This window comes from Lycorma delicatula, chromosome 2 (assembly GCF_047948215.1).
Source record: "Lycorma delicatula isolate Av1 chromosome 2, ASM4794821v1, whole genome shotgun sequence".
In the NCBI taxonomy this organism is placed as follows: Eukaryota; Metazoa; Arthropoda; class Insecta; order Hemiptera; family Fulgoridae; genus Lycorma; species Lycorma delicatula.
In genome coordinates, this window is record NC_134456.1 from 141870543 (window position 1) to 141893995 (window position 23453).

The following is a 23453-nucleotide window of genomic DNA, read 5'->3' on the forward strand; positions in this document are numbered from 1 at the left end:
TTATTCAAAAGTTTTCTATGAAATTAGTACGTACAATAGATAAATTATAAAATTTTGTATGTGACAAAGTAGTAATTTCATAAGCTGGTTTAACTTAGATGACAAAAAAGTTCTAACGAAGGATAATAATTTAATCTATATTATTTTCCAGCATCAAGATATTACTTACTAACACAATCATTAAGTACTAACGACTTCACTAGTAATTCATTATTTAATTAGTTAAGTCATTCACAAATTTTTCTCAAGTCTGAGAATTCATTCTCAAGCGATTATGATTCCGAGTTGAACGTACACGGTTACATGGTCTATACAATTCCTCCAGAGCTTTCAATTTTTCGGATTAACGTTCAAATAACCCTGTGAACCCAAAATGACTGTCATCTTTCTTTATAAAATAAGGAATAAAGTAATGTAATGTAAAATAATGTATATCCTCTTATATTATATCTATACTATTTACGAAACATTATTACCCACTTTTTCTACAAAAACAAAAACATAGCCCAGTAAATATATACTAACTTTACCTATTATTTTTTTTTTTTTTTAATAATCCAACAAAATTGTAACTCTAAATGAAAACAAAAGTGTTGTAAAATGATAGATTATAACAACAATCCACTGAAAATAGTGAGCAATTACTCTTTCGCTAGATACTCCAAAAGAAAATAAACGTAACTTTTTGATTGTGGAATAAAAGTTCTGATTTGGTAGATTTAGTTCAGTTTTCTAGTACTGACGTACAGTTTGACTAGAAAAGTCAGCATAGTTATTCATAAAAAGCCTTTTAATTGAACTCATAGAGCATACCTTCCTCTTTAAATCTATTCCGCTTACATACATTCATACTTACACACGCCTGGTTTTTTGCATTAGCAACGCTCGTATGTATATATATGTATATGTATATGTATATATATATATATATATATATATAGGAGGTATATATATAGGAGGTTGTTCGCAAGGTAATGATAAAAACGCTCTACAGAAAAAAATATTTATTCAGTCTTCCAATCTACATGCTCTTTTTCAAAGCAACCCCCCCCCCCCCCCCAACGGTTCTAATACACTTTTTCCGCCGTTCCTGCTACTTTTAAAACACGAACGCCAGACAATCTTTCTCGAGCTCCTTGCAACGCGCCTCCACAGTTTTGATGACCACGTGATTGGTCTTGAATTTCCGTCCCCTGAACGGAAACTTGACTTCGGAGAACAGCCAGAAGTCGCAAGGAGCCAAATCTGGACTGTACGGTGGATGAGGTCAGTTGCGATGACGCGAGCGTTCAAGAAATCAATTACAGTCTGGGCGACCTGGGGCCACGGATTGTCATGATGCAGTAAAATTTTGTTAATGTTCTTGCACGACCGTTTTTTTCAAAAAATTACGCAACATCGTGATCAAAAATTTGTAATAATCTGCCGTGACTGTCTGGCCTTGTGGAACAGCATTCTGGTAGAAAAAACCTTCGGAATCGAGGAAGATTATCATCATAACCTTACCGGCGCTGCGATTCGTCTTTGCTTTTTTTGAAGGTGGCGACTACGTCCTTTTCCATTGATAACTTTGTTGTTTCAGTTCCGGATCTTAGTAATACAATTCATCTACGGTTTTGATTCGATTTATTTCTTCGTTTGCTTCCCCATCATACCGCGATAACAGGTCTTGACACACGGAGACACGATGTTGCATTTGCTCCGGTGTGAATAGGCGCGACACCCATCTGCAAGACACGCGTCGCATCGTCAAATCATCGTGAATAATCGAAAATGTGCTGCCAACTGAAATGTCTAGCTAGACATGCAGCGAGCTACGTAATGGTAATTCGTCGTTCTTCGCGGACGATGTCGGCAGCTGTATTCTTTACAACCTCGGTGCGAAACGTTGAAGGGCGCCCTTCTCACGGCTCATCGGCGATTCTCTCTCTACGCTCTTTGAACGCTTTACACCATTTTTAGGTCACCTGGTGTATAAAATCTTCACCATATAACATAAGTAACACTTCATACGCGTCCTTTCGGTTTTTTCACGTTAATTTTATTTAACAATAAAATTTCACGTTACAACATTGCTCTAACTTTTTATCCATGCTGGACATGGTAGTATCTAACACAAGTTACGCGAATCGTCACATACGTCCACTCACTGCACCGATCGACTTGAAACTAATCATTATAGATGGCTAAAAGAATGTGCTACATGATGGTATGCAGTATTACCACCCTTTGCAACACACTTTCCCTCAGGATCACTATTATCATTACCTTTTTAATGCCCTCGTATATACTAGAAACTACGCGTATATTTGAAAAAATATTTTTTTCCAAAATGGATTTCAGTGACAAAATGGATCGTATATTATTCAAAATGTCAGCAACAATATTTTTTTAAGACTACAGTAAGTTACTTTCTTCTGTAACAAGAATAAAAGAAAGAAAATTTTGAACACGCCATGGTTAGAGTAATGGAGCAGTCACTCGTGAACTTTCAGCTAAAACTTTAGTTCTGTTAATACCCGCATCCTAAACACTTCGTTATACCTAATTTTAGTGATGCCTGCATTAAATTAGTTAATGTGCCGACTGAATACATTCTGTTAAAAATACGTCATGCTTGCTAAAGTGAACTGGAGAGAAATGGTTTATGGTGGGTGGCGGTAAGGATACTTGATACGTAACAAATTGTTGGAACACAAGAACTTGTAGTAGAAGAATTCTATCAGAATTGTAAACTGAAATAGTTATCTAAAGTTTAAAAACGCGTAATCTTTAGAAATAATAAATTTAACAACAAAATAATTTCTTTGGTTTTTAACGTTTATTGCGGTTATTAGAAAATGACAGTTTACTAGAGTATAATTTACGAAAATAAAAAAGTATAAAAAACTCAACTTTGTAGCTGAATTTTTCCGCCAATTGCATAGAAGTTAAAATTTAAACTCTTCCAAAAAAATAAACTTGAAAATTATTATTATTATTAATAATTAATATTATTTTTATATATATATATATATATATATATATATATATATATATATATATATATATTTAGTATTATTCTAATTCCTTGTGAATTTAAAGCTATAATTGTACTTACTTTCCTCTTTTTTGGAATTTATAGGTTTTTTATAAAAAAAAAAAAAAATATTTTAAAAATTATTTTATTCTACCTGTATAGTAAAGAAAAGATTATCTCCTCATGAAAACTTATTTCCACCATGATATAACTCTCTTTTAAAAAATTAAAAAAAAAATGAATATATATATATATATAAATAAATATTATATATATATATATATTTTTTTTTTGTAGATATTGTAAAAATAATTCCGTTAAAAGTGGAAGAAAACTTTTTTTTAAATTCTTCTAATGTTGTACTTCCATTAGTTTTCAGGTAACAGTATTTTTTACATGCTAGAATAAATAATCAAGATATAATAAACTTCTCATTATCTTCAACTTTTTTTCAAAAATTTAATAGCATTAAATATACAATTAAATTTAATTATACACGATTATAAATTAATTCTCTTAATTAAGAGGATTATAAGATTCATAGTTGAAGATTAAACCTTCATTCAACGTAAAGCGAGATAAAAACTATCAAGCGTGTTGACTGTTTACATGCGTGTGTGTGTTTCTTACATACCTTCCTTAAGTATTTTCCAACCCATATTTAATAATTATTTAATTCAGAGATCTACAACGTCGAGAAATACAACAAATCGGAAAAGGGGGGAAAATTTTTTGAACTATAATAGTAATAAACTATAAGTCTGTATCATTTTTAATAATCTTAATTAATGTATTCAACACTTCTTTCTTTAATTACATCGCTGATACGAATCTCTGTTCCGTTACACAACGACGATCGCTGATTTACAAATGACATATTTTCTATAAATGTTGAAATATCAAATTAGGCTAAAAAATATTGGCTTATGATTAAAATTACAATCGTGCAACTTACGTAATACAATGCATAGCAAACATTATTATCAATTCGGCTACTTATCTAAATGATAGATCATTTTAAATTCTGGGACAAATGCTGCCTCTGTTATTCATATTCAAATATTATATTTGAGATTCTAAACATATTAACAGTAGAAAAAGGTATATGTGTGTCTTTAAAAGAAAATACTATTGACTATGACAGACTATGAAATATAAATACTGGATTAACTATTCATTCCGATTACATAATTATATTAATATCTCCTTAAATTTCTGTAAAGTTTCAATAAATCTCCAAGACACAACTAACCATTCGCGTAAATTCATAGATAGTAACATTCTTTCTTCTTTTTTTTGGTATAATAAATAGTTACAGGTTCACCAATTTAAATTATTTGCTTCCGATACGGCTTTAAAAGGCTTAAAGAGTACGGTTTTAAATTTAGACTTACAAAGGTGTGTATTTGTACACATGTTACGTAAAGTACGTGCGTGTGCGCATACGTACTCGCCTGTGGGAAAACCGAGGTGTGTGAAATGGCCTTAGGCGGATCGAACTGCGATCCAATCATAAACTTTTTCAGAGTTGTTTTCCTATTTATTTTTTATTTATTTACTTTTTTTAATTGCTGAATTACTCAGGTACTTTATTTTTTATTTATTCAATAGAATTTGGTACCCGTTTTTACTTCTAAGTTTTATCATTTAACGAAAAGAGAGCTTTAGTTTTAAACAACTAGAATTCAAGCAGAATCTATCGGTGAATAAAATGTAAAATAGTAAAATTTGAGTAAAATAACGTGTAAAATATTCTGTATAGAAGAATCAATCAGATGAATAAATTATAACAATCTTTAAAAACCGAGCCTTTATTCGAACTGTTGTAAAAAAGTATTTTCTAATAATTTTGACGATTTTACTTTCTTTTATTGTTTGCCCGTAAAATATATTGCTAAAACACATCTGAGTAAGCGAACTACGTCGAATTATTTTGCCAACAAGGTTTTTTTTTTTGGCAAGAGTTATGCCTTAGAAATTTCAAACAAACAAAAATACGATTTTTATAAATTTTATTGGAAATTTTACAAAAAAAATCCATTTACAGATTTGACTAATTTTTTATAACTTTTTGCAAAGGGGAAGTGGGTCTCTTACTCTCATGAATTGTATCAAAATACTCTAAAGACAAGGTTTTAATTATAATTTTCTGTAAAATAAATTGCAGAATTTTGTAACAGAAATTTTCGTAATTTTTGATGTAATTTTTTATTTTTTATAATACTTTTCCTCCGTTCCTCCAACGGCGGAAAAGAAATATAAACGAGGAACATTACATCGTAAAATATAATATAAATGAGTGTTTCGTTCCTAGTTTGAGCCAGCTAGTGCTGCGCTCTAGTTTCTGTTAGCGCTGGCCTGCGAGTCGGTTTTATACATTCATTCGAGTGAAGAATCCCGTCTGGCGTGGTCATGTATTTCTTGGTCTAATGTGACTAGTGTTATTTAGTATTGTACAAAATAAATTCAATTGTCCTAGAAGAATACGGTTTCATTTCAATCGACGTTCAATACAGTCCATCCTAGCTTTAAAGACTTAACAATGGGAAACATTATATCATACAACACAGTAATAGAAAAAAAAGAAGTTATAAAAAAACCGTTTGAAAACATCGGACCCAAAACGATCAAAATTTAATTTTCTATATTTATAAAATTTGCTTACCTTCATAAACCCAATCGGCTATTCCATTGTAGACTACTCCAGGGAGTCCAGTATGTGTTATTCGATCAGCAGCAAGCGGTCCTGGTTTATGTTGATAATACAAATCATTGTCCATGACATAAACAAGTGCATGACCCACTGGTGACCATTCCAATAACTGGATCCTGCTACCTCCAGCTACTTCATAATGAAACCTATAAAAAAGTTTTTGTTTTAATAAACATGAAGAAATGAACGCTACAGAATATACAAAAGCTCGCTTTCAAATTAAACGGTACTGTATTTCCATAAGATGTTTTAGGGGCTTCGTCATTGGAATTGTAATGGCTCAGTTGTAATAGTCAAATATGTTAAGATACCCAACAGTATGTGATAAAATAGCAAATTTAATAATTTTTTAAACCTTTACTCATTAAATTTGACAAAATAAAAAAATTATTGTTTTAAATTAATATGATACTAATATATATATACTATTTGATTACGTATTAAAGATGTTTTCTAACCACTTCGTGACGAACTCCGCTTTCAGCCTCATCTCTAACTCCACTGACAAACGCAATCCTGTAAATATCTTTTAAATGAACGAAAATGAATCCTTTTTAAATAAATGTATACAACTATTTTATATTCTACGGTTAGCTTAATTAAACTTAACATTATTCATATTTAGTTGCAATAACGTAACCCACCGGGTTGGTCTAGTGATGAACGCGTCTTCCCAAATCAGCTGATTTGGCAGTCGACAGTTCCAGCGTTTAAGTCCTAGTAAAGTCAGTTATTTTTACACGGATTTGAATATTAGATCGTGGATACCGGTGTTCTTTGGTGGTGGTTGGGTTTCAATTAACCACACATCTCAGGAATGGTCGAACTGAGACTGTACAAGACTACACTTAATTTACACTCATACATATCATCCTCATTCATCCTCTGAAGTATTATCTGAAAGGTAATTACCGGAGGCTAAACAGGAAAAAGAAAGAAAAGTTGCAATAACGTATTAACATGACATTTTTTTTGGTCTTCCGTTCATTATCTCCGATACTTCTTGGATTCGATTGATATTTACATCCGACCCATACTTCATAAAGCCCTTCTAAATATGTAATGATTTCCTATCTTATTTTTATTTGCATATTTCTTAGTAGTTAATTTACATAAACTGTAAATTTTAAATAAGTAAAAGATTATTAAAGAAATAATATAATTTCTGTTGTTTTAAATGTTTGTGTGTGCGCGCGCGGAACTAGTTACATTTTTATGTTAACCCCTACTCAGTACTGTCTTTCAGTCATTATTCTATCGTTGGGTTCTGATAATATTGGTTATCAAAAGACAAAATCTACTTTTAAGATGTGTATATAATTTTCACAGCAAAATAAAACAAAAAATGATGAGATATATATAAGAGTAAAAAGTTACCCTTGCTAGTAATATGCTATAGAAGTGGTATTTTCTTTCCAAAGAGAATTAAATACTACGTCTTTGTTTATTAAGGTCCGAGTGTATCTGTTTATGTTGCGAATGTATACATACATATTTACAACTCTCTGTTGTAAATACTATATCTAAATAAATACTTTTATATCTCTATTGTAATATGCTATATCAAAGTTAAAAATATTTATCAAGTTCTTATTCAAAAAAGTAATATTTATAAATTTTAAATTAATATCATTGATGTTATATTCTAACTCTGACTGTTTGGACTGATCTTTTATTCTTCAGTCAACATCTACTTCCGTAGAATATAAAATTAGAAACCAGGTCAAACGTTGATTATTCGTGAATTGTAACTATTGCTATTATACGACAATACAATAACAACAGAATTTATTAGTATTTAATCTCTTTATTTTTATTTTTTTACATTCGAAACCAAAACAGACAAGTTGTATTTCAAAGATAAGAGTTGCTTCATGTCTCATGATAGCAACCTTTTTTCTACTAACTCAGGCACAGTGCGTAAGTTAGAGATGTAAAACTCTAGACACGCTGGTTTCGTGAATCGTAACGCAGCTGCTTACGTGCTTCTACTTAAAAATGTCAAACTGGATATCTAAAACCATATGGAAGGAATATCTTAAATTGAAGTCACTACCTACTGAAATAACTCTATTTCCCCTAGTATAATCTAATTGACGGCTGTGTGGGTGTGTAACGCATGGGTGTTAGTAGCTTGTTCTGTTTTCTGCAAGTTCTTCTGTTTTGTCGTTGTATGTATTTGACGTGCTGTATGTGTTGCTTCCAGTAATGTTGTATGTGTGGTGTGTGACATTTTTGGATTGTTATGACTGTGTGTGTGGGCGATTCCCCCTTCTTCTGATAAAATGTTTTTATAAGCAGTCCCAGGAAGGGAGAAGCCAGGGGTGGAGGTTTAGTCGGTAGTGCGCAGGTGTACATACGCCCTTGGTTATAACTGGCGGAACCTGTTAACAAGCCCGACACTGCTTAGGCGCCCCTAAATGGGGTTCCTCCACCTCTAAAAAAAAAAAGAAAAAAATTATATCTAATTGTAATTAAGAACAGTAATGAAAAAACCCCATGTACTTTTTCTTTATTAATTTTCCTCCAAATCTTTTTAAAAACAATAGGTCTGTAGATTTATGCAAGTAATCGTGAGATCCACACAGCAAGTTAAAATACGTGGACTTCGCTTCACAGCTTAACCAGTCTGATCAACAACTGCTTAAATTGTTTTTTTCAAATATAGAAAATAAGGATTTTTTTTTAATTTGGAACAAAACATGCCACAGCTTATCCGATCTAGGTCTTAAATTTCCCTATTATCTGTTTATCATACACAAACAGATAGTTGTTTCCTACACGTGTCATTTACTGCTGGTCAATAGTTGTCTTTCAAATTTTGAGAAAAATTTAGTAGTTTCAAAAATAAAAAAATTAAAGGTCTTAACAAGAAATGTTTTTCTAACTTATTACAATTGCAGAAATCCTTTGATATTTTCGTTTAGCTTTCACTGAAGTGTCCATAGACGCTTTACTACAGTTGACTGAGTGGTTATTCTATCAAACTAATGAAATCTATCTGAAAAGAATCGGCGAGTGAAGGCCATCTACTGACCTCACTTCTTAATCCTTCTTTAATCCTACTAATCGATACGTTATTTCATATAATAATGAATGCATATACTCGTATTTATGTTCATTGCATTATATGCAGATAAAATATACATATACAAGTATAATCGATAAAAGAAATCATCTACTTTACAGTAGCAGATACTCGGTTTTTACGAGTATTTTATTCTCAAATTAACACAAACTTTTCACTTCCCTATTTTAAAATTATTAAAATCTTGATTACGCTGTATGTATATATATATATACACACACACACACTCCTGAAAAGTAACCCCACTGAAAAGTAACTTACACCCCCTGTAAAGTTTTCTATAATTTTGAGATAAGTGGATGCGGTTAGCGCTATTCTTCCTTGTACCGAGGGGCTACTTCAATGAACGTATATTTCAGTCTATTTGATTTTTGAGCGGCGAGGGGGGCAACTCAAAAATTTCAAATGGGACCAATGACCATTTAATTATCATTTCAAAGAGTTTGATGAGACGAGAAAAATAATACAATTAAAACTAAATTCTGATCACCCAATCCAAAATGGCGGCCAACAATATGTTTCAGATATCTAAAACTACGGTTGATGCTACCCTTTAATTTGTTTGTTATTTAACTATCCCGATTCTCTCTTTGGAAATCTCCAATAAGATAGGCTAGCTAACATTCCTTATTGGGTTGATAAGACCAAATAAGAACCCAATAAGAGATATGATAAGACCCAATAAGAGAGCCTCTCTTAATGAGTTCATTATGCCCCAATTTAGAAAAATTAAGAAAAAAATATGCTCATTTTTTGAATTCCATGATGCTGCACATTGAAATTTGTAATTTTTTACAACGAAATATCCAGTACATTATTTTAATTATTTGATTATTTCGAAATATAATAATCAGACGTTAAAATTATAAAAACACTAAACATATTAAGAAAATTACAACTAATGAAAGAGGTAAAAATGCTGGATTTTGAAGCTTGTCGATGTAAAAGATTTTGTTGTTGTTCGTACGCTAAATTCATGAACTTTATTTAGTTACAGTTGGCAAAAATATTTAACAAAATCACGTGTAATGAAAAATAAACCATGTAACATTTTCGCGGTACGTCATAAGCCCACCTTTTTTCTACTATTCTATTAAAAGGTATATATATTAAATCAATATTTGCCTTCAGTTGATACGTTTGACAAATTTCTGCACTATCATTTTATTTCATGTAAATTTATAACAACACGCCGTAAATTTTAGACCCATAATTCATCCTTTCATGAGCTCTGTAGTTACTACATTTTTTATGGGGGTATTATCTTTCTCAGGGACTTTAAAATAAAGTTCTCCCGTGTTTGTTACTTTACTGTTAAATGCAACACATTGATCGACTTTCAGTACAAATCCTCTGTACAGTTCACATTAAACGGCTACAGTTACTTTTTGTGATTAAAGAGCCTTTAAGCATGATATTAGGTTTATTTTGTATAAGGTCCTGTAAATTTATGTATACAGAATAAAAGATTTAGATTGACGCCGAACATCTGCCTATTAACAGATATTCTTCTTGAAACTATAACGAATTAAGTACAGAACACGAACCTATAGACAAAAATCTGAAACCATACCTGATATGAGACGCACTGATGTCATCACAGTATATTAATAAATAATTTTATCAAACTATGACCATAAATCTAGATAATAAATAAGCTATTCAGAATACCATTACGAAGTAAAATAATAATAATTTATAACAACTGCACGAGATACAAGTTAAATTATAGATTTTTATTACATTAAAAAATACATTTGATATCATCTTTTGAAGTAAATGACTTAAATCAAGTTTCCTTATAAAAGATAAATGGTGGAAATTAAATATAATTTATTTGTACGGAGTGACCAAAATGTTAAAACGTAAAATAATAAATTGTATTACAAATATATAGCTAATTACTTTTTTTTAAAAAAGCACTGTAGAAAAGGAAACAACGAAGACTGTTAGGATTATAGTGTTGAGAAAGGAGAGACCTCCAACAGCCAATTATTCAAAAGAACTATAGTAGCATTATATCTTTCCCGATGATTTTGCTTCCTAATGACAGTAAAAAATCAAGGCTGGACTTATTTTTCTCTCCGACTTCTTTTATATCAACCAACTGAATTTCCATTTCTTTACTGAAATTTTTTACTTAAAATACTGAAAGAAAACTAAAGAAAATCCCGTTTTTTATTGCTATCTTATTTGACTTTACGCCTCTCAGAAAAACGCAAATAAACTCAAATATTCTTTATCTATTTCTTAAGAACTTACTTTTTCTCATTGCCCTACTCGAAAATTTTTAGATTTTCCAGTCTTCAGGCACTTTAAAGTTAGCTATTCATCAAGATAATTATATTAAAAAATTAAGTATTTTTTCCTTTTGATAATTCTAGTAAGAAAACTTGTAATGTAATAAAAAAAAAACTATTATTAAGCCACCAACGAATTAATATTTGTAAATAAAAAATATATATGTTCCGCGTCAGTGCCGGCGAAGTATAATTACTCGTGCATGAAAATAATTAGTCGATTCATTATCTTATGATCATTTATATTAGACTTGTTATTAGGGATCGTTACATTAGTATAATCTATTCAAAGTAATTAATTAAACTGTTATTTTAATACGCTGTAAATTTTTTACCTAAGTATCATATCATCCATGTCGTAATAATGGTTGCTTTTAATCAGTTTATACAATTTCTTATTCATTTTTAAAAAAAAACGTTAAAGTTCCTTTTAATTTTTTAAAGAACTACGGTAAAATATTTGTTAGTTTTAAAATGGTTAGTGATTGGAAAACCGTTGACCGAAAAACTTGAAAACTGGTCGAGATGATCACAAAATATTTTTAGAATTGTTTTTAGTCATAACGTTGTATTAGGTTAAAAATAGATATGTTCTTTAATATTTCTTCAGCTTTTTCAATATGAATTTCCGTAGTGCAATTAAATAACCTAAATTAGAGTAAAGTGATGGGGGAAAGAATAAGGCAATCTTCAATTGATTACTGTCATTGTATAACGAGTTCTTAAGTTTCAAACGCATCGTCAAATACATGATAAGATTAGTTTAATCTTTTTATTTAATACTGTATAATTTTCTATTCAATCTATTACTTTCATTACACCTATTTTAATTACAGAAATAAAAACTTTATCGTAGTATAAATCAATGAAATAAATTTTTAACATTAATAAATTAATATTTAATTTTACATTATTATTTTATTATTATTATATTCTTCTTATAACGCAAGTTAAATTAAAAGACGGTCAACCAATATTAATTTTAATGATTTAAAAAGTTTCTTAAGCTCTGAGCATTTTTGTAATATTCTTTTATAAACACTTCAAAATATTTGTCAAAATACTTTAGTTTTTCGTAAAAAATCTGTCATTGTTAGTACCAGTACATCATATGAATTGAAAAACGAATGGATTACATCAGAGTTCCTAGATCAAATTAAAAAAAGAGATAAACTTTTCAAAGGGGAAGCAATCTCCTGATAACCTTGTGTTGAAAAATTGCTACATCAGTTCCCGAAAATCAATTAAATAAAAAAATTAAAAAAGCAGAATATATTTTACTTTGATAAATTAACTTTAGATAAGGTAAACATTAGAAATTTATATTATTAATAATGTGCTTGGAAAAAAGTCGTGTTTGTAAATTTATGAAGTAATTAAAAATTAATTATCGGTTTTTGTTTCTAAAGCGTTTTGTGTCCTTTCCCATTCATCATTATTGAGTTAACTTGAAGAAATTGTGATTGGTGGAAGTACTCTGACTTGGCTTCAGAGCTATTTATCTATCCGCAATTTCCGTGTAAAAGTTGGTAAAAAACTGAGTTAAAAAGTTCACGTTGATTCTGGAGTCCCTCAGTGGTCCATCTTAGGACCTTTGTTATATTTAATTAGTGTAAATGGTATTTGGTGGTAACTGATAACTGGTGGATATTTTTTTGTTTATTTTTTAGGGTATACCAGTTCGCTGATGATGATGTCATAATCACAGCAAATGCGTCCTATGAAAGCTGTATTTCATACGCAAAAAGATCTTGATGCACTGTTACGCCGGGCTCACGATCAAGGCTTAAGTATTAACGAAAAAAGAGGGCTGAAATGTACATACGTGATTCAAAATCAGTTATTAAAAATTATTTTTAAAAACACATACTTGTTTTGTTCGCAAAATTTTTCACCTTCCTGCAACTAACCTGTTGTAGCTTATAAATCCGAGCATAAGTATTTAGGCTTTATTATTGATGAATTTTTAATTTGGTCTAAGCAAATTAGTGTAATTTCTGCTTTGATTGCGTAGCATACATTGTGAAATATACCGTCTACATCTACAGTTTCGTTTCCTTGATTACGTTTTAAAAATTGTGTATTATAAATTATTTGAGTAAGTTTAAGATATCGTGTTACTGTTTGGGGAGATGTTGAGGATTATTATTTAAATGTAATCCATTCCATCCAAAAACAAGTAATTAAAATTATTCTAAAAGCCTCTCAAAAAGACGTACGAGTATTCCAACAAATACCCAAGATTTTCAAAGTCAGCAGACTTTTATTACAAAGAGATCTGCTGTATCAAAATATTTTACGGATAACTTTTTCTTATCAAACTTTTTGAAAATACAAAATATGAACTATGAAACTCGTAATACACGTCGGCCTTATAACAAGTATGGCTATCGTATGTTGTCGTATCTTGACCCAAAGATTTTCTCAGGTGTGTCACCAGACCACATTACATTTCATTTCTATGAAGAAGTTGAAGGATGACATTCTTAATTCTTGTTTAGCTATTTAATTAATTTTAAGTAACATGAAGGAGAGATTTGGAGAGCAGAATAATATTAATGTTTATGAGGATAATGACATTTTTTTGTTTTGTTAATTTTAATTAATCATAAGTTATGAATTTAGTTTTATGTTTTATTTTTCTATGGAATTATTTCTGTTTTTATTTTAACTCTATTTGTTATTTGTATAGAAATCCCTGACAAACTGCTGCGTCAGTTTAGGGGATTCTATAAAAATGTAAACTAAATGAAATAAAAAATAGTTATTATTATTATTATAGCAAATTGTTCATAATAATTTAATCAGTTCAACAATATTTTTATTGAAAATATATTTGAATAAATGGTTGTATTTAAAAGTGAGTAGTTAATAATTTTTAAGCGTTAAGTGTTATCATTATTTAGCTATGCTATTGAATGAAAAATTAACCTATGATATCTAATTGAAACTGGTTTTGTTTATTTTTCTAACATTGACCTATATTAATTACCCTTCATTTTTTTCTTATTATAAAGTGTGTATATACATATTCCTGTTGTTTAATCCAAATAATATGACACAACCGTAAATATTTTTACACAATATCTTGAAAACTGACTGACGGCTACCTGTTTTAGGATTAATCTGAAAACATTGGGAAAATATTTGTTTTAAAGTTTCATTGCAACCGATTTTTTGCTCCTTTGGTTTAAAAGGAATGTAAGAGCAGTTTAAAGCTCTCTCGTTACATGGCTAAAACTGCAGGCATATTTTTAAAAATTTATTCGGCAGTGAAGTTTTCAGAATTACACAATTTGAAGGCATATTACTGTTTTATTCCTATACATGAGACTATTCGTTAATTCAATTTTTCGGTAATTTAATTACCATTATGCAACCACATCTAATAATACTTCTAATTAATATGGAATTATCCATTATTCCTAACATATTTTCGAATGCATTATAATCTAACTGATGTCTATACTATGATTTTATAAATATACACGTCGTATACACGCACATATATATATATATATATATATATATATATATATATATATATATATTAGCTTTAGCGTAACTCTCGTTACGGATATTTTATTAATCTTATATTCTTCCACTGCCTTTCAAACCGCGGTTATAAACTTTTAAAATTAGTACATAAGTTAGGAAAAATCGTGGTTTTTAATAGAAATTCCACAATGTTACGCTCACGCATGGGTGTTAAGACTAAATGGTGATAAATGGGATAATTAATCTGAACCTGAAACCGGTTACTAAATTTAGCAATCATATTGTTAATCATACAAGCTTCATTGTGTTAATATCAAAAATTTGGTTTATACATAAGACAGAAAAATAAGTAAAATTTCTGTTCAATCTTGATTTTGTTTGAGTATTCAAAAAAATATTTTATAATATTGTGCAATAAATAATTATTTTACCGACAAAACGGAGCTGTATAAAAGTTAAACCGTATTTTGTTGGAATATTTCCGTCTTCATGGCTCAAAAGATTGGATTAACTTTGATATGGTTTTATTTAAATACTAGCCTGTCAGGAAATTCGGTTCTTTGACTCCCGCTGTCTTCGTTATCTTCATTTTTGTAAGAATAATACTGCTAAATAGCAATTAAAGCCTGAAAAGCTCTGTTTCCTCCACCGTTTCCGTTGTTCTTGACATAGAAGCTCTGATATGCTATATGATATATGATATATGAATATTTTTCGTTAATGTGAATAATATAGATTTATTTAAGTATTTCAGTGAAATTTTCAACACCGATCTTAATTTACATTAATGAGTTTTTGAGATATGAAAGTGTATAAATAAAACCCTTTGTTCTTACGTATCTATAATTCAAGTTTATGTTAAAGTGTAAACAGTAATGTTATTTATTTAAGTATTTTATTACTTTTTTAAACCGAATTTAAATAACTTCACACTTTCTAAATAAATAAAATTGCGCTTTATTTTAACTTAAAAGACAAAATGATAGTCAACTAGCAAATGACTTTCTGAAAACATTAATTGAATACCTATGATGCGTTCATGAGGTGAAATCCAGTAATAAGTAGCTGAAGATGTGAAGGATGAATAACATAGTGAAGTTCGATTAGCCGGAATCTGAAGATGAAAATCAGAAAACTATATCTCTAGAACTGTCATGAGCATAATTAATTTTAGCGTAGGTAATTAAGATATTATTCAAAACAATTAGATTGTAAACAAATTAAGCCATGGATTACTTCTTTCCACTCTGTCAATTTCAGTCATCTTCACTGATAAAAGAAAGTAATATGATTGTCACATCGAGTTTAAATAATGTAACAAATGCACCAATTTAGGGTCCTCAACAATCACTCTTTAAATCCTCGATCAAATCATTATACATGAACCTAATATTATACGCATTAGCCAAATAGAGTCTTGATCAAATACATTTATATCGAATGGGAAAATCTCTTTAACCTTTTAAGTTGATGGATTCGAAAAAAATCCAATAACAAATATGCGTCACTTTAGTAATTCATATTAAATATTTGTCAATTTAAACTTAAAGCATACAAAGCATCATCAAAAGGTAACGTACACCATCGAGTACAAGAATTTATTATTAATTTATTATTTCTGCGTCCAGAAATACATCTGATTCAGCATGCAAGAATCTCAAACTATACTCTTAGTTTTGAACGGTTTTATTGCAAATTATTATTTTTACGCCAGCTAGTCAAGAGAAAATAACTTTATTTACATTGTAACTATATGTAAAGTTCTTTAGACGAAGTTGGCAATTTGTTTGAAAATCATCGGAAAAATTGGGGGATAAACCATGACAATATTATTAACACACAAAAAATATAAAAGGGAACCGACTACCGACGCTGAGGAGCAATTCCCCTGCTAAAAACCAATCAGACAATTTATTTTCAGGTCCCCGAACAGCTTCGTACAGTTAAAAGAAATGTGGGAAAAAGTAAAGATCATATTCTAGAGGTGATAAGATTTAGTAGGTTCATCTAAAAGAGAAAGATATGAAAAAAAATCAATAGTGCCAAAGCAATGCTATCATCATATTTAAAAAAAAAGGTTAATAGACGATAGAAACAAGTACAACCGCCGATGAACAATTCCCTCCAAAGCGAATAAAGAATACAGTAACTTAATAAGTGCAGGTGTTACTCGAAGTCGTCTTAATTCAACAGGCTCAAACAATATGATATGCATTAACAAAAAAACACATCATATATCAAATAAACCGTTCTACAGCTTACTAAAGAGATTAGTTTCTTGATCATTTCAATACTAACGCCATCTGCAACACCACTGACAAAGGAGGTACACAAAACTCCTTTGTCAGGAGTTATTTCCTGACAGGAGATAACTCTGTAAGCACAATTCCAGAAAGAACTTTAGAAAGAGTTTTTTTTTATATATTTCTTACATTTCATCATGCTAATCAATAATATTTTTTATTGCTTGGCAGAAAAGGAAAGTGCTCATAGACAGGATAGTGAGGTCGACCCGAACATTACTAACTTAAGGAAATGACTTATCCTATCACATTAATAGCAATTGTTTATCTATTGTAGTTATTATTATAATTTCCTGTAAACAAGATTATAATTTTAACATTGTGTTTCTTACTGTTTAGTTATTTTGATAGTTTAGTTTAGGAAAACTGTACATAGTAAACAAATAAAATCATTTGTTATTTATTAAATCAATTTTTAATTAAACTATTTATAACCTAAGTTATTGATTGTATGAGTTATTCTCATAATTATTATAACGAGTTAAATAACTTAATGTAATTCAGTTTATCCTTCACCTAAACAGAAAAACTATATATTCATCTGCAACGTTATAATATTTTTTCCAATTTTTTTTTGGTCTATATAAATTTCTTACGTCTATATCGCGTGTAAAGCACTTGAGGGCTTACCTCAAGTGCTTTACACGCATAATAGAACTCCAAACGGTACTACGCTTAGTAGTACCGGTTGGAGTTGCTTTCTCTCAACAAATAGAAAACAGGTTTGAGAAAAAAAGTATCGTGGAATTATAAAGAATGTCTTTCGAATTGTTGAGAGTAATTTATCTTAAATCACGTCTCTTTTTATTGCCTATTCTAGAAAAAGATCGGGTCATTCCCGATCATCAGTTTCGCTTTCGTTGCGGCCACTCCAATACTGAGCAGACGCATAGACATGTTAACATCATAAGCAATGGCCTTGAGGAGAGGCAGTACTATTCGGCTGCCTTTCTTGATGTCCAGCTACCCTTTGATAAGGTATGGCTACCTGGCCTACTGTATAAAAAAAATATGTTTCTCCTTCAGCCGTATCACCTAGTTTTGCACAGCTATACTATACGGATGATTTTCCTAGATAAAGTGTGGTCAAGAGCTTTCTATGTTCTTCGACACTAAACCAGGCACACCCTAAGGTTCAGTTATGGAACATGTGCTACACTCCATCTTCACTGTAGACTATATAACAATCCTTTTTTTGCTGACAAGGCTATTCTGGCTGTCGATGTGGACCCAAACTGTGCCCTCGGCTATTCTGCTACCTGAATTGAATCAAATCAACAATGCCTGAGAAAATGGACGATAAGGGTCAACCAAGTCGAGTCATTTGATATTCGCCATCAGGAAAGGAGACTGTCCGCGGGTCAACCTGGATAGTTTTTATCCCGCATGCCAACAGCATAAACTACCTGGGCCTTCATCTGGATCGTCGATCGTCGCCTTAAAGTTCGGGAAAAGAGAAAGCAATTAAACGTCAAGTTTAAAGAAATGTACCGGTTGCTGGGCAGGAGGAACCAGTTATCATTATCTGATGAACTGTTATTGTACTTACACTCCTGAAACTACGGGGATTAACAAGCAAGAGCAACGTCGAGATATTACAACGGTTCCAGAACAAGTTGTCGAGAACAAGTTATCACAGAGGCGTCATGGTTAACGAAAAATATTGAGATCCATGAACATTTGGGTTTACGTTGTGTCCAGGAAGCGATAAAACACTTCATTTCTAGATATAAACTACGTCTAAACGACCACATGAACCATGTAGCCCATTAACCTCTAGGACAATGGTGGGGACGTTAGAAGATTTAAACGCCTTCACTTACTAGACCTTAGTGACGCCATGTGATTTATGATGATTTGTGATATGATTATGAAGTGATGACGACTGTAATTAAATTATTGTCTGATTTATGTGATTTATCTTAACGCACCCTATTGTTGAGTGCTCTATTTCCATTCACTGTTTTCTGCTTATGGCTTTTCGTTTCTATGTATTTCATTTTTTTCTTTCTCAGTATCCATCTCTTCCTCCTTTTACTGGTTTCCTTGTTGTTGTTTAATCTGGTTAGTCTATATGCTTTACAGTGAACTCTCTTCATAAGTTTTGATAGTACGAGTAGTTTTAAATACTGTGGAGTTTCAATAGGAACTTACTATCAAGTGTTTGGGTATGATCAGATTTACTTAAGGTTTCTGGACTATGTAACCGATTGTAAATAAAAATTTGAACGTAAAAAAATTCCTAATTTATTCTATTTACGTAATTTTTACTAATTATGACATTATTTATGTTGTATTAATTATTTTTTCATAAATATCCATGTAAGAATTACTTAATTATTTAATTTATTAATTTTATACGAATTGTTTCAGTTTTTTTTAACGTCGAATCTCGATCAGATACTGAATATCAGACGCTTTTAAATAATTTTGAGTACGCGGAATATTTTTTATAATTATCTTATTAATTACGCTTATCTACTATAACCACTTTTAGCTGGATGAGTTTCTTTAATAAAAATGAAGCATTCTTGATGATGTTTGACTGAAATTCGTATAATGACTAGCCTAACATTTTTTATTATTACGTTTAATGGTTATGACACCTACACAGTAATTTGTTTAGGAATTGAAGCGGATATTAATGACAAGTGATATATGTAAATGTAAACATGTATTAAACTACGAGCAAAAAAATTATTAGTTATAGTATACAACTAGCCGGTCTCTGTGGCGCGAGTGGCAGCGTCTCAGCCTTTCATCCAGAGGTCCCGGGTTCGAACCCCGATCATTTTATTCTTATTAATATACAACCTGTTTTGGTTTTTTAATCGAAAAATCATTTATTATAGTTATAACTGCTATAAAGCATGCAGAATAAAAAAAATATTTAATTCAATTAATACGCTTACATTACCCTAGATATATATACAATATTTACTTCAACAGATTTGAATGAACAATATAAAAAATAAAAATAAAAGTTTCTTACCCTGTTTTTAACTCGTGGACTGCAAATTTTGCTGTAAAAGAGTGTCTGAATCCCTGCACAAAGACAGAATGCATGCAATTTAATTTTAACTTTTCTTTGACTTCACTTTATATAAGAAAATATTGTTATAAAAGAACAAATTAGAATGTTTTCAATCACGTACATGCTTATACATCATATAAAATTAGTTGGTTACTGAAAACATTAATTTTAATCGTGCAGTTTTGTTAGATAGGTATCACTTTTTCCAGTATAGTATTCCTTGTGATCGGGGGTTGAAACAAAAATCTCAATTACCAACAAACAGAAATCGTATAAAACAGATAATAAAATTCTTTTATCAATGGCAAATTGTACTACTATTGTTTATTTATATAAATAACAAAAATTTTACTCAGATTCCACCAGGTTACTAGTACGCATAATACTTTTTAAAGGACCGAACTATCCTAATACATCACAATATGATCCCAATAAATAAGATAAATTAAGATCGGATGGCTGTTAATTGGAAAATAAATTCCTTTTTGTACTTGTTTACCTGCAATGCTGCCGAATGATGTTTAATTTTCCGTTAATAAATCCACTAAAGGAGCTGGTAAAGCTTCCTTTTATTTTCAAATTTATTTATGTATGGATAGCTTTATCATTGAACTGAAACTATAGTTTAAAAATTGAACTTAAAATATAATAATAATAAATTTTTTAAATTACCCGTTTGCCTAGTTTTTAAGATAATTAATCTTATCGGTGGTCTTATCTTAATCGGTCGTAAAACTCTCAAAATATCTTAAAATATGGTTGTTTTTAGATATTATAAACAAATAAACTGCTGTTCGTTTCGATAAGCTGAATATAATATTTGTAAACTAATCGAAACAATTATTACAGCAGGGTTGAAATGATATTTGAAAACCATCTTTGGTAAAAGTTTCGGCTTACAGTTGCAGAAGTAGTGTAACAACTACATTGTAATATAGATATACTGGTAAAAAATAATCAATTACATTTTTATTCTTAAATAATATTTAATCGCGACGTAAGAAACGGTTGAAATAATGTTTTAATCGTAAATTAAATAATTCATATTAACAGAAAAACGAATGGAGATAAAGTAAGACACCCTTTGACATTTTATCGTCATTATGAAATGAATCATTAAGCTTTATATTAAAAAAGATATAATGCGACTAATATAAGTTCATTGTAACAAATTTTTATAAATTTTAATGTTTGATTTTTTCAATACATTATCTACAGTAAATTGTTATTTAATCCTTATTTAAAAAAGCAAATATATAAAAAATTCTTTTCCCAAGTTCCCAAATTTTTTTTTATCTCTTAAATATTTGGGTTAAGAAGAATACCAAAGAATAAAGTATTCTTAAGACAGCGTTTTTAATCTGAAAATTCCATAAAAATTTCATTTTCTTATCTGTTAAAAGATAATAACAAAGTTTTCTGCCATAATGAAAAACTGGAAGAAATTACAAAGTTTTTTTTTGAGTAAGTTTTTATGATCTGTAGTTTCCCTTTAAGCTCGCTTAATTTCTGATGAAGAAATTATCTCTTATTTAAAATTAATACTTTAAATTTATCTAAACATTTTTTAAAGAATTTTTTTATAGCTTTTTTCAAAGTAATTCCAATCAAAATTTCTTTAAACTACATTATCATTACTGATTAAAGAACGTTTTAGGGATTAATGATAATTTGCATGAAAGTTATACAAATGCATGAAAATTATTAACTATAACTATTAACTTAAAAATACACAACAGTAAAAAAATTTATCTAATCTATAGAAAAAAAAATTGAAATTGTAAATTACATTTAATTAAAACTGAACTTACTTGTTTTTTGTCGAAAGGAATAGCAATCCATTTCAAATCAGCAGACAAGGAAAAAGTTGAAGCATTATATTGACCCTGATAAAAAAAAAACAAACATAAAAATATTTTTTTTTTTAGACATTTAGCACAAAAATAAAACAACACAGCTGAGGTATTTGTATTAGTCATGTTATGCCTTTGCCGTTAATTTGAAACTTAATGATTCGCTTCATAATAATAGAGCAATATCAAATGTGATCTTATTTTATTTCCTGATAATCAGTAATTTCATTTTACTGGCCAAATTTGTCTTCAAAATAAAAATAAGAAAACTAAAGCAAACTACCCGATTTTTAATAATATTTAACCTAACTCGACTTTAAGCTCGTATGAAAAGCACAAAAAAAAGTTTATACATACTGTAATAACAATCTTTTCTTGTTTCTTCACCGGCGTTTTTGGATAATGTTTTTTCCCATTTCGGTCACTTTTCAAGTAATAGCTATTTCTATCAAAAGATGGTAAATTCAATGTTTCTACTACAACGAATGAAAACAATGATTGGAAATTATTTTTTAGGCAGTACACAGAACGTATGACGTATTTTCAGAATTTTTTGCGCTTTTCATACGGATTTAATATTTTAATTAAAACTACTCAAAAAAGTGATTTTTAATTTTTCTTCAGTTTTTGAAGATAATTTTCAATACTAAAATAAAACTTCATAGATTAACAGAAAAGAAAATGGGTGGAGAATAAAATGAGACTTTTAACCTCTATGAAGCGACGTATTAAACTTAAACTGTTTGGAAAAGATAGAACTGTTGATGTCATCAGTGGTTGTTTAGAAAGGAAGAAATATTGCTCGGTGGTTTTTTTTTATATCCAACTTTTGATAACGCATGATTGTCTGATCTCCTGTACAAGCTTAAGATGAGCCTGCCCCGACTACATTATTTGATATTACGTAACTTCCTTGATGAACGGTTCTAACAGCTTAAATAAGATCTAGAGTCGGTCATCAATCCTTTTTTGATACCAAATCAGAGGTTCCGCAAGTTCGGTTTCGGGCCCGGTATTATATTCAGTCTATATTGCTGCTGATATTGCTAGCACGGACTTTATCACTCTTGCGTCCTTTTCTGATGATCCAGCGATTATGCCGGTTGACGTTGACTCAATAGTAGCGTCGGAAAAACTGCAATCAGATTTGACTTTCTCAGTGAATGAGGAGCTTGCTAAGTTGAAGGTGCATGTTAATGCTGCTAAGTCGAGTCATGTGACGTATACAATGAAGCGAAGAGTGTGCCTAGATGGAGTTCACTTCCCTCATTCAGACAATGTACGGTATCTAGGACTTCAATTTGGACCGCCACCTAACATAGTAAAATCTCGTGAAAGAGAAGAGAAAGCAATTAAATATTAAACTTAGGCGGTTGAACTGGTTACTAGGAAGAAGGTCCGTGTTATCAAGTAACAAATTGTTTTGGGCCCGCAAGATACAACGTTGAGGTACGGCAAGCAATAGCAATATCGACATCATCCAAAGGTTTCAGAACAAAGTGCTGAGGAACATATCGGAAGCTCCATGGTTTGCGAAGACAAGAAGATCCACGATTACCTAGGGATGCCGTATATTCGCGAAGAAATTTACCGGTTAAGCTCAAAGTATGTAGTTAAGTTTAACGAACATGAAAACCATCTGCCT

General features: G+C 30.2%; 1 protein-coding gene and 1 long non-coding RNA gene across 2 annotated transcripts in view; one reads left to right on the forward strand and one right to left on the reverse strand.

The window, feature by feature from the left end:
- LOC142319276 (uncharacterized) overlaps window positions 1-23453 on the forward strand; it is a 228890-nt gene that overhangs the window by 204657 nt on the left and 780 nt on the right. The gene's annotated exons all lie outside the window — the stretch shown is intronic.
- The window catches only part of LOC142319275 (venom dipeptidyl peptidase 4-like), a 159226-nt gene that overhangs the window by 86905 nt on the left and 48868 nt on the right, over window positions 1-23453 (reverse strand). Inside the window, exons 3-5 of the mRNA XM_075356375.1 lie at window positions 21767-21841; window positions 19914-19966; window positions 5685-5878 (exon numbers count right to left, since the gene is read on the reverse strand). Of these exons, the coding sequence (XP_075212490.1) occupies window positions 5685-5878; window positions 19914-19966; window positions 21767-21841 (322 nt within the window). The remainder of the gene's footprint in view (window positions 1-5684; window positions 5879-19913; window positions 19967-21766; window positions 21842-23453) is intronic.